At 63.9% G+C, this 11,514-nt stretch overlaps 2 protein-coding genes across 3 annotated transcripts in view; one reads left to right on the forward strand and one right to left on the reverse strand.

The window, feature by feature from the left end:
- The first annotated feature begins 6 nt into the window (after positions 1-6).
- On the forward strand, positions 7-5,924 carry GALE (UDP-galactose-4-epimerase). The gene is made up of 11 exons (XM_026062450.1): positions 7-38; positions 1,483-1,609; positions 1,711-1,826; positions 2,258-2,371; positions 2,890-3,066; positions 3,264-3,377; positions 3,475-3,541; positions 3,642-3,727; positions 4,272-4,349; positions 4,563-4,677; positions 4,768-5,924. The coding sequence occupies exons 2-11, from the start codon at positions 1,486-1,488 to the stop codon at positions 4,821-4,823; spliced, it is 1,047 nt and encodes a 348-aa protein (XP_025918235.1). The 5' UTR covers positions 7-38; positions 1,483-1,485; the 3' UTR covers positions 4,824-5,924.
- Positions 5,925-6,408: 484 nt separating this feature from the next.
- Positions 6,409-11,514, reverse strand: part of LYPLA2 (lysophospholipase II) — a 12,016-nt gene continuing 6,910 nt past the window's right edge. For both annotated transcript variants that reach the window (XM_026062453.1, XM_026062455.1), the window contains exons 4-10: positions 11,376-11,441; positions 10,515-10,562; positions 10,225-10,295; positions 9,942-10,015; positions 9,646-9,747; positions 9,073-9,249; positions 6,409-8,747 (exon numbers count right to left, since the gene is read on the reverse strand). In XM_026062453.1, the coding sequence (XP_025918238.1) occupies positions 8,697-8,747; positions 9,073-9,249; positions 9,646-9,747; positions 9,942-10,015; positions 10,225-10,295; positions 10,515-10,562; positions 11,376-11,441 (589 nt within the window). In that variant the 3' untranslated portion in view covers positions 6,409-8,696. The remainder of the gene's footprint in view (positions 8,748-9,072; positions 9,250-9,645; positions 9,748-9,941; positions 10,016-10,224; positions 10,296-10,514; positions 10,563-11,375; positions 11,442-11,514) is intronic.

Raw genomic sequence — 11,514 nt, forward strand, 5'->3', positions numbered from 1 at the left:
GGCGGGGAGACGCGGCCAGGCCCGGCCCGGCCCCTGAGGTAACCCCGGCCTAGCGCTGAGGCGAGCCCCATCCCCGTCCCCGCCCCGCAGGCCGCTCTGGGCCCCGACCCCACCGGTAGCCCCGCTCCCGGGCCCTGAGGTAACGGCCGTCCCCACCCCACAAGCAGCCCCCGGGCTCTGAGGCCACCCCCGGCCCCACAGCTCAGCCCCAGCCCCATAAATCATCCCCGGGCCCCACAGGTAACCCCCCAGCCCTTCCCCCTCAGGTAATACCCAGCCCCTCAGGTCACCCCTGGCCCCACAGGTAGCCCCGGTCCCAGCTCCTCAGGTAGCCCCAACCCCAGCCCCGCAGGTAACCCCTGGCCCCCTCAGGTAACCCCAGCCCCACAGGTGACCCTGTCCCATTGCTGTGCCACGTCTGCACCCCGTTCCGCCGGCCGTGCCCCATCCCGCTGGCCGTGCCCTGTGGCACTAGCTGTGCCATAGTCACACCCTGTCCCGCTGGCCGTGCCCTGTCCCACTTACTGCTTATCTGTTGGGCAAAAAGCAGCTTTATTTTATTTTTCTGGCCCTTGTCTTGCCCAGCTCAGGCCATGACTTTCCCTGGAGATGCCCTTGCTGGCTGCTGGAGCAGGACTGGGCAGCCTGGCAAGAGATCCCAGCTTTCTGCTGGCCTGTTTGCAGATGATGATTGTTTAACGGTTTCAGCTGGGTGGGTTTGAGTTGGAAACTCTGTGCTGAGAGTGACTTTCTCTGAAGTCACTCAGGGAGGAAGTTTTCCCTGTGATGCCTCCATATTCCCTGATAATAAAGTCAATTCTCTCTTCTTCCCACTGGGTAGGAGCAGCAAGAACTGCTGGGCTGTAGGTGCTGGTGGGGCTGGTGTCTTTTAGCCCTCTGCTCCAAGGGACAAAGGTTTCTTTGTAGGATATTTTCCATGTCTCTGCTGGGCTTGTGTATGCCAACAAATATCCCTGTAATCTGTAGTGACCCAGCGCCTACCTCCCTGGGAAGCGGAAACAGAGAGGGGCCAGAGCTGGGGCTGGGAAGGGAGGCTGTGAGGACTGGGGGCACCACTGTAGAGGCAGGGGCATCAGAGCCAGAGAGAAAACAGGGAACAATGAGAAAAGGACAGAGCTGATGCCCCTTGTAGTGACCCCCAAATTAATGCCATTAATTAGCCTGAGGGATTTGTGCTGAAGGATATGGGTAACACCAGGATCTTGGTTGGATTCAAGCTGTGACAAATGTCAGAAAAGCAATAAACCCTCCCAGACCCGGATGCGCGATTCCCATGGACAAGGGTGTGCTACGACCTGCCCAGCCGGTTCCTCTCCGGACTGGTGCCAGGCTGGGAGGGCCTAGAGGCAGCGCTGACGTGACAGCCTCCAAACCCGCCCTGCCCTGCCCGAGCTCCTGGCCATCGCACCGCCTCAGGCCGCTCCACACTGTGCTCTGCCTTGAAGGGTCTTCCCTCCCCAGGTAATGATGGCGGAGAAGATCCTGGTGACTGGTGGAGCTGGTTATATCGGCAGCCACTGCGTGCTGGAGCTGGTGGAGGCCGGCTACGTCCCTGTGGTCATAGACAACTTTCACAATGCCATCCGAGGTACGGAAAGCCTTGTCCCTCCCCATGCAATGGGCTCAGCCCTGTCAGCCTGTGCTGGGAACTCATCCATCCCAGTGCCTAACCCCTTTCCACTTCCCCAGGGGCAGATGTGCTCCCTGAGAGCCTCCGGCGTGTGCAGCAGATCGTGCACCAGCCCATCCTTTTCCAGGAGCTGGATATCACAGATGCGGCAGCGCTGCAGGAGCTCTTCAGCAAGGTGAGAGCAGGAGCTGCAATGTCCCAGGGTGGCCTCGTGCGCTCTCTGAGGTTGGGGCAGTGCGAAGGGGTTCGTGCTGGGGCCGGGAGGCAGGAGAGGGAGGTGAAGTGGGCAGGAGGCGAGAGGAGAGGACAGCACTGAGGACATGCTGTGACCAGTGAATGCTCCTCTGTGGGCAACGGAGACCATGTGAGGCAGCTGAGTGGTGCTCCGGGAGAGACTTCGGACTGGCTTCTGCCTCGAGTCTCTGCCTTTCTCTCTGAAGGAAATGTTCTTCCTGACCGTGCAGGCCCTTCCTTTTATCCCAGAATAAATTAACCTTAATTGACAAGCCCCCTTTGCACCCAGAACCAGCAGTGATGAAAAACCAGGAGCTACCCCCGATCTCCCTTTGCTGTGGCGCTAATACAGGGCTCTTCCTCCCTCTGCAGCACCACTTCTCGGCCGTGATGCACTTTGCGGGGCTGAAGGCGGTGGGGGAGTCTGTGCAGAAGCCCCTGGAGTACTACAGGGTGAACCTCACCGGCACCATCCGGCTGCTGGAGGTGAGCAGAGCCGGGAGGCAGCGCGTGGTGCTGAGCTGCGTGTGGCCCGGGGGGGAAGCGGCTGCCTGGGGAGCAAAGCGCAGCGGGAGCTGCAGGGCAGGGGGTGGCAGGGGGCTGCCGGCGCGTTTCAACAAACGCGGGGTCCTGAGGGCAGAGGAACCCAGCAGCGGGTGACCCTGCCATCACGCCGCAGCCCAGTTTGGTGCTGCACGGGCAGGATCGAAGGGCCTTCGCTGGGCTGCTGCCTGCACGGAGAGGAGGCGAGTGGTGCTAGCAGGGGTCCTGCCTGCTTGTCCCTGCCTGCCTGTTCCCATGAGGACGGAAAGCACAAAATCTTTCTTTGGGGTTCTTTAATGTTCCCCTGGGCTGGGGACTGGGATGGCCGGACCCTCTGAGCCCCTGGGGACTCGGCCCTGCCTGGCGTGACCTGTAAGGTGTCCACGGAGGGGTGAGCCGCATGGCTGAGCTGGGGGCATGGCGCTCCCTGGCTCAGTGGCGTGTGGTCCCTGCTCCCCCAGGCCATGAAAGCCCACGGCGTGAGGAACATCGTGTTCAGCAGCTCTGCCACTGTCTACGGAGACCCCAAGTACCTGCCCCTGGACGAGAACCACCCCGTTGGAGGCTGCACCAACCCCTACGGCAAATCCAAGTACTTCATTGAGGAGATGATTCGAGATCTCTGCCAAGCGGAGAAGGTGAGGAGCCACCCTGAGGCGCACAGGGCCGGGAGCTGAGGCCTTTCCCCTTGGAGTGCTCCGGGGTTGGGGTTATGGCTGCCCAGCCAGGCCAGGCAGCGCTGCACAGCTCCCTACACCCCCAAACAGCCTGGGGACTGTCACCGGGAACGTTGCACCCTCCCCAGACAGTCCTGTGTGTGTGTGTGTCTTCCTAGGACTGGAACGCTGTTATCCTGCGCTATTTCAACCCTATCGGTGCCCATGAGTCAGGCATGATCGGAGAAGATCCTCAAGGGATTCCGAACAACCTCATGCCTTACGTGGCTCAGGTACTGCCCGGCTGCAGCCGTTGAGGACCCCAGGGTTCGTGTTTCCCGTGCACGTCGCGCAGGCGGGCTGGGCTCTCACAGGCTTGTCTCCGTGCAGGTGGCAGTGGGGCGCCGGGACGTCCTGAGCGTGTTCGGGGACGACTACAAGACAGATGATGGAACGGGTGCGTTGCGGTTTGGCCCCCCCGGGCAGGCAGAGCGGCTCCCCAGCGTGGCTGCGCCCCGGGCGGGAGGGCCGCGCGCTCACCTTCCCTGTCCCCGCAGGTGTCAGGGATTACATCCACGTTGTGGATTTGGCCAAGGGCCATATCGCTGCTTTGAAGAAGCTCAAAGAAAACTGCGGCTGCAAGGTACTGGGAGCGCCGTGGCTGTGGGGCAGGGACGGGTGCGGGGCGCTCCGTGCGCTGCAGGGGACCCACAGCCTCGCGGGCACGGGCCCAGGGTGGAGCTGGGAGGGCTCTGACCCCTCCTGCACCCAGGGATGGGGCAGCCCCGTCCCCCCCCCTGCCCCAGGCTGTGCTCGCAGGCCCATCTGTCCCCACTGCCCCTGTGTCTTCTGCCTTAATGGGGATTTGCAACGTTTCTCTCGCTCTACTTGTGTCCCGCCGCAAAGCAAGCGCCCCAGGGAGTGAGGGCAGCGCGCTGAGAGGACGGGCAGAGGGCAGCGGTGAAGGAGAGCACTGACTTTTCCCCCATCCCCTGAGCCGCCGGGAGCCCAGCACGGGCCCAGCCACGGCTGCGGCCCCCCAGACCCTTCCCCCAAGGCTTGCGAAGACTAAAGCCCCTGTGGCAGGGCCCAGGCTGAGCTCTCGCAGCCTGCGGGGAGCTAAGGGGAGGCTTTGCCCTTCTGCCCATGCAGAAGGAGTCGACACTTGTCCCTTATCCTCCTTGCAGATCTACAATCTGGGCACAGGCACCGGCTATTCTGTCCTCCAGATGGTCCGGGCCATGGAGAAAGCCTCGGGGAGGGAGGTAAGGTCAGAGCCACGGCCTGCAGGGAGCACGGAGCCAGCCGGTGCCCCGGCAGCCCTCGCGTGCGTTTGTGGCAGCTGCTGGCTCCGCTCCCGCAGCTCCCAGACCGCAGCTCCTGTCCCCATCCCCGCTCCCGGGCGCTGGAGAAGGTGCGAGTCCCCTCAGCTGAGCCACGGGAGCCCCCCCGTCCCCATGGCGCTGCTTTTCCCACAGATCAAGTACAAGATCACGGGCCGGCGGGAGGGAGACGTGGCCTCCTGCTACGCCAACCCGGCGCTGGCTGAGCGCGAGCTGGGCTGGAAGGCTGCTTTTGGCTTGGACAAGATGTGTAAGAGCAACCCCCCTCCCCGGCCTGCCGTGCCACCGCCGGCTGCCCCCTCCTGCCCCGTCCCTCACCCCCATCCCTCTCCTGTTGCAGGCGAGGACCTGTGGCGGTGGCAGCTGCAGAATCCCACGGGCTTCAGCAAGAACTGAGCCAGGCTACAGGGCCGCGGGCACGTCCGGCTGCTGCAGGCCCTTGCTCGGCGGCCCTGCCTGCACCCTCGCAAGGTCCTAGTGCGGTTGCGATAGTCCCGGATGAATTTCCAACCCTTCCCTCCCACCCACCTACCTTTTGCATGGGGTGGGAGGCCCCTCAGCCTCCTCCCTGTTCTTCCTCCCCCTCCCCCCAGGTCCTCTTCATCTCATAGACCAGGAACGCAAGGAAAAGCAGAGCCGGGGCCTGGCCTTGGCCTAGGGCAGAAAATCCCCTTGTGGGAACGTACCGGGGCTGCTGCTGGCCTCAGCAAGGAGAAGCTGCTCAGCTGGGCCCTGCAACCGCTGCTGGAGCTGCTCCTGGGCCATCCCATTCCCAGCCTGGCCCTCTGCTTCCCCAGGTCCGGGAGCAGGGGGAGGTTCCTGCCACCTGCGTGGGGCCCCCACTGCCCCCCAGGCCTGGGGCCAGAGACGGCTGCTGCCTCCCTCACCTACCTCATGGCCTCAGGCTGCCACATCTTCCCCTCACCCCCACAGGGACCCGCAGTCACAGCCTGAGGCCGTTGGCCCCACGAAGTGGCAGTGGCTCCTTCCCCCAGCCCTGGGGGCTGCGCTGCTTCGCCTGCCCCCAGTGCGGGCCTGGGGCCAGACTCGCATCTCCCCTCCCCTCCTGCCCAGCCAGCGGAGCCCAGGCCCGCGGCCCCCCAGCTCCCAGGCACCGGTTAGCAAAGCAACCCCGACGTGCTTGGGCGAGTGATCACGGCCACCAGCGCTGGTCCCAGCCATGTGGCTCCCTCAGCCCCAAGGACCRTGTCTCCGTGCCGGGCATCAGGAATTCAGAGCTGGCTGGTGTCTGGTTTCGCTTCTAAGTTGCCTGTGGCAGCCACTTCCATAACCGTGTGGCCAAGGGCTGCCCAGGAGAAGGCTCCACTTGGCTGTCAAATACTGGTCCTATTTATTACTGGCAGCTCTAACGGCTTCGTTAGGCAGTGATGATGCAGCCGGTCTGGTTTGCTGTCACTTGGATTAATAACTTATGCTACTAAATTATGAATGGAGCTTTTGATTTGTTTTTAAATAAACTTTCTTACTTTCTAAGTAGCAGCTGTGTTCTGCTTACCCTCAGCCAGGGCCCCAGCAGCCAGAGCAGGCGCCCTGGGGCGTCGTGCTTATCCACTCAGCCGTGAACCAGCGCCTCTGTTAAGGAGGTGCTCACAGCCTTCCTGCCCAGCCATGAACGACGCYGGCTCAGCTCTGGGAGAGGTTTATGATTTATTTAACCTTGTATCTGACTCTGTGGAACACACACCAAAAACAACCCCAAACATGTACAAGGAAGACAAGAGAGAGGAGGAAAAAAAAAATAGCTGTATTGAGGAATGGAGAGAAGCCGTTCTCCCTCCCGGGTCCTCAGCACGGCCTCGGCCCCGGCCACCCCGGCGAGGCGCGTGCTGCCCACGCAGGGAGCGAGCAGGAATGCTCTGCGAGCAGGCCAGCGCAGCCACCCACACCGTGCCCGAGGATGGCCACGAGTCGTGGGCCCACGCCGGCCCCTCGCGACGCACAAGGTTCCAGTTCACAGTCAAATAGGTCGGTACGTCCGCCAGCCCTAACGTAACCTCCAGGGAGCTGCGTTTCCCCGGCCCAGCGAGCCCCTCACCTCCCCTCCCACCCGCCGCAAGCAGGGGAGGGCAGGACACAGCAGCTTTAAACAGACACGACGTAGAAGAAACAGCGGGACTGAACCCCAAGCACAGGGAAGAGCCCGGCTTCCCCCTACGCCAGCAGCAAGTTTGCTGGTTTAAGACTTCCTAAAGAAAGAAAACCCAAAACAAACCAAGAAACCAACCAAGAATGGGTCTGACAGACCCGAGTCTCCGGAGAGCGGGTTATTGCTTTGCACATCCCAGGCGGGGAGGGCGCAGCTCAAGCAGGAGGCTGCAGCAGAGCTGCCAGCAGGTGAGACCCCCTCCCTGCCTGCACGCGGCCAGCCCGGCTGGCAGGGCAGCTGCGGCACAGGCCAGCACCGGCTCTGCCTCGCACGGCAGTGCCCGGGCAGTGGGGCTGGATTAGCCCCTCGCCCTGCCGTCACCCTCAGGGAGGTGCCAGCCCTGGTACTGGGGTGCTGGCCACAGCCCGCTGCTGACCACGGGGCGCCGAGCGGAGGCTCTGCGGTGCAAGGGGGCAGGATGGGGCATCGCCCGACAGCCGGAGCGCGYGGGAGGGAGCGACGGCCCTTAGCCTGGGCGGGTTCTTTAAAAGACATTTACGGCTCCAGCCCGGAAGGGCCCAACAGTGCTGTGGGCTCAGCCCATGGAGGGGAGGAGAGGAGAGGAGAGAAGGGCAGCGCTGCTCAACAGCAAGTGCCCTCGGCCCTGCGGGAGGGGAGCGGGCAGCCGAGAGACAGGCCACAGTAGGAACGAAGCCCCCATGCCCCCGGGGGGCGGCTCTGCCGGCTGTTCCTAGCCCTGCGCGTTGGCCTGTGACAACCTCCCTCAGGCRCCAGCACAGCCGATCGCCCCGGACCGACCACCACCAAGGGAAGGGAGACGCCTTGGCTGCAGCCTCCAGCCAGCTGGTTGAGGCAGGCGCAGCGAGGGCCCCGGGCAGCCGCCGGGCACCCTCTGATTGTACATGGGAAGGCCAACAGGGGCTGCAGCCTTCGCCCCGGCGCGGGGGAGCAAGGAGAGCTCAGTGCCGGCCCGCAGGATGGGGCACGGCACCTCCCTAGCGCTAGATGCTGGTGAGATGATGCTTCCTCCAGCTACGCCAGCCTGGGACAGGAGCTGACCCTCCAGGCCTGGAGCCCTCTCCTCACCTCTCCTCTCCCACCCCTGAGCCAGCCCAAGTTCAAAGGGAAGGAGGAGTAGCAGCAAGAGAGACACGAAGGACCGGGGCCAGTGCTGGGCGGCTTCGCGGCAAAGCCGCTGGGAAGCCAGCTGTAAACGGCAGGGCTTTGCCTGGGGCTCTGAGCGCGCAGAGCTGGGCTGAGGGGGGGAGACGTGTCTCACCATCCCCCCACGCAGGGCAGAGGAGGAGATTGTAAAAGCAACAAGAGGAGGAGGAAGATTATCTCGAGGAGGACAGAGCTGCCGCGGGCCGGCGGCAGAGATTGCTGGAGCAGGGTGTGAGGCCGCGGCGGGCGCGCGCGCGCGGGGAGGAGTGTGCGTGTGCGACAGGGCAGGGGCTGCAGCCCCGTGCGATGACACGGGAGTTGCAGGGGCCGCGCGGACGCCATCCTGTCAGTGCCTGGGAGACAGAGCAGCCTTGGAAGGTCCCAGCCCAGAGCAGAGCCTCTCCCTGGGCCTTTAGGCGCTCGCAGGAGAGTCGCGGGTTCCTGAACTGCAATCGAAAACCCGTGAATCACCTGAGCAGGGACCAAGAGCAGCCAGAGAAGCCAAGCTGAGGGCAGAGAAGGAGCCTCGGCTGCTCTGGGCCAAGAGGGGCTCTGGAGGGTGCCCGAGCCCTGCCCTGTGCCCACACCACTCCTCCCGCCACGTGGGGGCATGTCCCACCCCTAATACTGTAACAAATAAAACCTCGCCTGCCCCACACGCTGCAGTGCCTGAACAGGGAATCGAGGGGATGGGAACCTCCGCAGAAGCCGCTCGGAGCAAGAGGAGGAGAGAAAAGGCCACTTGAAGACTTGCCTTAGACAGCTCCAATCTCAGCTCCGAGAGCAGCAGGGAGAGACGGGGCACCCCCAGCCGGAGAGGACGCGGTGCTAAGAGACGGGGAGAGGCGGCGGCCGGGGGCACGACGGGAGGTGAGGTTGGTTGCCATGGCTTCCGTTTGCAGCTGACAGGTCACGGGGGAAAGATCGGCGGCTGCGACCTTGGCGTCCTTCCCTGCGACAGTCTCGATTGGCTCCGCTTAGATCCGGGGCAGCAGCTTCTCAATGAACTCCTTCACCGCCATCATCTCCTGCAGAGACCACAGAGCCCGTCACGCCGGGGCCGGCGGGCAGGGAGCCCGCGAGACGCCGGCGTTCGACGCAGCAAGGACAGTGCTGCAGATGCGGCACGTTCCTGGCCATGCCCCGAACCAGGCTCTTCCCAGCACGCGGGGCACAAGCGCTACACAGCCTCCTCCGGGATAAAACAGGGAACAAACATGTCTCACATGCCCTGGATGCAGCAGATTTACTCCCTGGTTTCAAGCCCTGCCCTGCCCACGGGCAGGTGTCATTCCCAAAGGCAAGACCAGCCCGTGACAGCCCTGTCCCCTCTCTCCGCCCCCGGGCACTGACCTGAGGACAGGAACTGTGCATCACTCCGGGGTAGGTTTTAAACTGGACCTTGGTGGGAGTGACGACAGATTTCAGCTTCTCAGCAGTGAGGGCCCCGAAGCGGACGGGGATCATGGGGTCCATCTCCCCGTGACACTGTAGGATGGCGATGTCCTTGTTCATGCTGTTACTCGCCGCCTGTGGCAAGGGAGGAAGCATTCAGGGGTGCCCAGGAGAGGGGATCCCAAGCAGGGAACAGGACAGGTGCTTTATCCCTGTCCCTGTCACCTGGCAGCTCTTCTCCTTGAGAGGGACGTGGGAGAGCTGCTCGCACAGCGGCTGCTGCCCTGCCGCCAGACGCCTCCTCCCCGGCTGCCGCCCGGACTGAGCTGCTGCCCAGCGGGCGAGAGGAGGTCGGGGGAGCGGCAGGGCTCGCTGCGGGGCAGACGCCACGATCTCCGCTGTGCCTTCACCTGCCCCAGGCCTGAGCAGGGGGGTAGGAGTAAGCACCCACCGCCTCCAAAAGCCCCGGGCTGGGCTCAGACGCTCCCCCCCGTCCCCGCTGCCCCTCTCTGCGGACGCGGGGTAGCATACCTGCGGGAAGGCCTTGTGCAGYGGGAGCCAGCAGCTGAGCGCCACGATGCCAGCCAGCTGGTGCTGGCAGGTGAGAGCCGTGTACAGCGACAAGGCGCCACCCTGCCACCGGCAAAGACGAGAAAGTCTGTCAGCATCGCGGGGAGACCTGCCACCCCGGCCACCCGCCAGCCCCAGCTCGTCCCGTGCCTCCCYGCCGCAGGGGATCTGGTGCTCCCTTTGAGGGGTGTCCGTGGAGGGGGAGAGGAGACTGAAGCCCAAATCTGCTCTGCCTCCGCCCGCGCAGCCCAGCTCACCTGTGAGAAGCCCCCCAGGATGATGCGGTTGGGTGGGATCCCGTTCTTGACCTCGTGCTCAATAATTGCTTTAACTGGAAGAAGCCAGAGAGATGGGTCAGTAAAAGATACTGGGGCTGATCAGCATCACCCGAGGCCTCATGGACTGAATGCGCTTGGTCTCAGTGAAGGTGGGCTGGGACCACGGGACAGCGGAAAGAAAGGAGAGGTGGAGGGAAGACACCAACTCCTGCCCCACAGAGAGAGAGGAGCCCAGGGCTTCCCCCTCCCCAGAGCCTCTTACTGTTTTCTGCAGCTTTCTTGATCCCAGCTTCATCCTCGGGTGCGTCCGGACTCAACCCCATCAGATCAAACCTGGGAGAACAAGCAAGGTCAACCCCGAAACTCTCCGAGCACCCAGGGCACAGGGAGGAGGGAGTTAGGTGTGCTCTGCCCTTCCCCTGACTCTTCCAGGATGGTGGATTTTGTCTCTCTAACCCCTCCGACTCCTCTCACCCCCCAAAAGCACCCAAGGTCCCCCCTGCTCCCGGAGAGCCCCCCGCCTCGTACAGCCCTGCCGCCGAGAGCACTGACCAGGAGGGCATGACCATCTTCATGTTGAGGGTTACGGGGATCCGGGGCCTGCAGAGAAAAGAGTTTGTGTTTCAGTTCAAGCGCAAGAGAAGCGAGTCAGTGCCRAGGGGAGCGGGGGGTCCAGCCTCCCTGCCCATGGCGTAGGACATCTCTGCCAAGGCACAGTGGCAGGTCAGTGCCACCCCGGCCGGCTCCGGGGGCCGCAGGGAGATCCCGGGGAGCTCCCCTGAGCCCAGAGCAGGTCCCGCCGAGCTGGCTGTTCCACGGCGTTGCCAAGCAGCCCCCCCGGGGACGCGAGCACCTGCGCCTGCCTCTCCTGTTTGTTGCTGCTGCCGAGCCGGGAGTTGCTCAGACGCGGGACACCGGGAAGCTGAGGTCCCTGCTGCTGCGGATGCCGCGATGGAGCTCTGCCAGCTCGGTGAGTGCATCCCTGCTCGGGCTGCTACTGACACTGGGGACAGGCTCAGCAGGACACGGGGAGGAGCATTTCCTTCCCTTTCTGCTGGCCCCCCTCCTGCCCAGCCCCCAACCAGGAGGAAGGGGAAGGGGTAGGAGCTCCGGTGCTCATGGCTTTCACTGCAGCCATCAGGGAGAGGTTGAGGAGCCAGAGGAGAAACCAGACTCAGAGCAGCAGTTCCCGCACTGACGGGCTCTGCGGGGAACCCCTCTGCCTGCAGGCAGAAAACGTYAGGCGAGGGGCCCCGGCACCCACCGCCCGCAGCAGGAGAGCAAGCCTCACCGCGCAGCCCCGCGGGGACAGGCCCCGGTCTGCCCCCCCGGACACTCAGGGGGGCAGGTGCCCAGTGCAACCACCCACCCAGGCCCTCCCAAGGCCCCTCGCGAGGCAAGGGTGGCACTTACGCATGAGGGCAAATATATTTCACGTAGGGGAGGCGGATGGAGGAGAGAGCGTCAGCCCAGCTGTGCCTGGGGAGAGAGGAGAAGCAGCAGTTCAAAGCTTGCCTTAGCATTCTGGATGCAAGGGATTCCCCCCCCACCC

The sequence above is a fragment of the Apteryx rowi genome, unplaced genomic scaffold, assembly GCF_003343035.1.
Source record: "Apteryx rowi isolate R43461 unplaced genomic scaffold, aptRow1 scaffold_190, whole genome shotgun sequence".
Classification (NCBI taxonomy): Eukaryota; Metazoa; Chordata; class Aves; order Apterygiformes; family Apterygidae; genus Apteryx; species Apteryx rowi.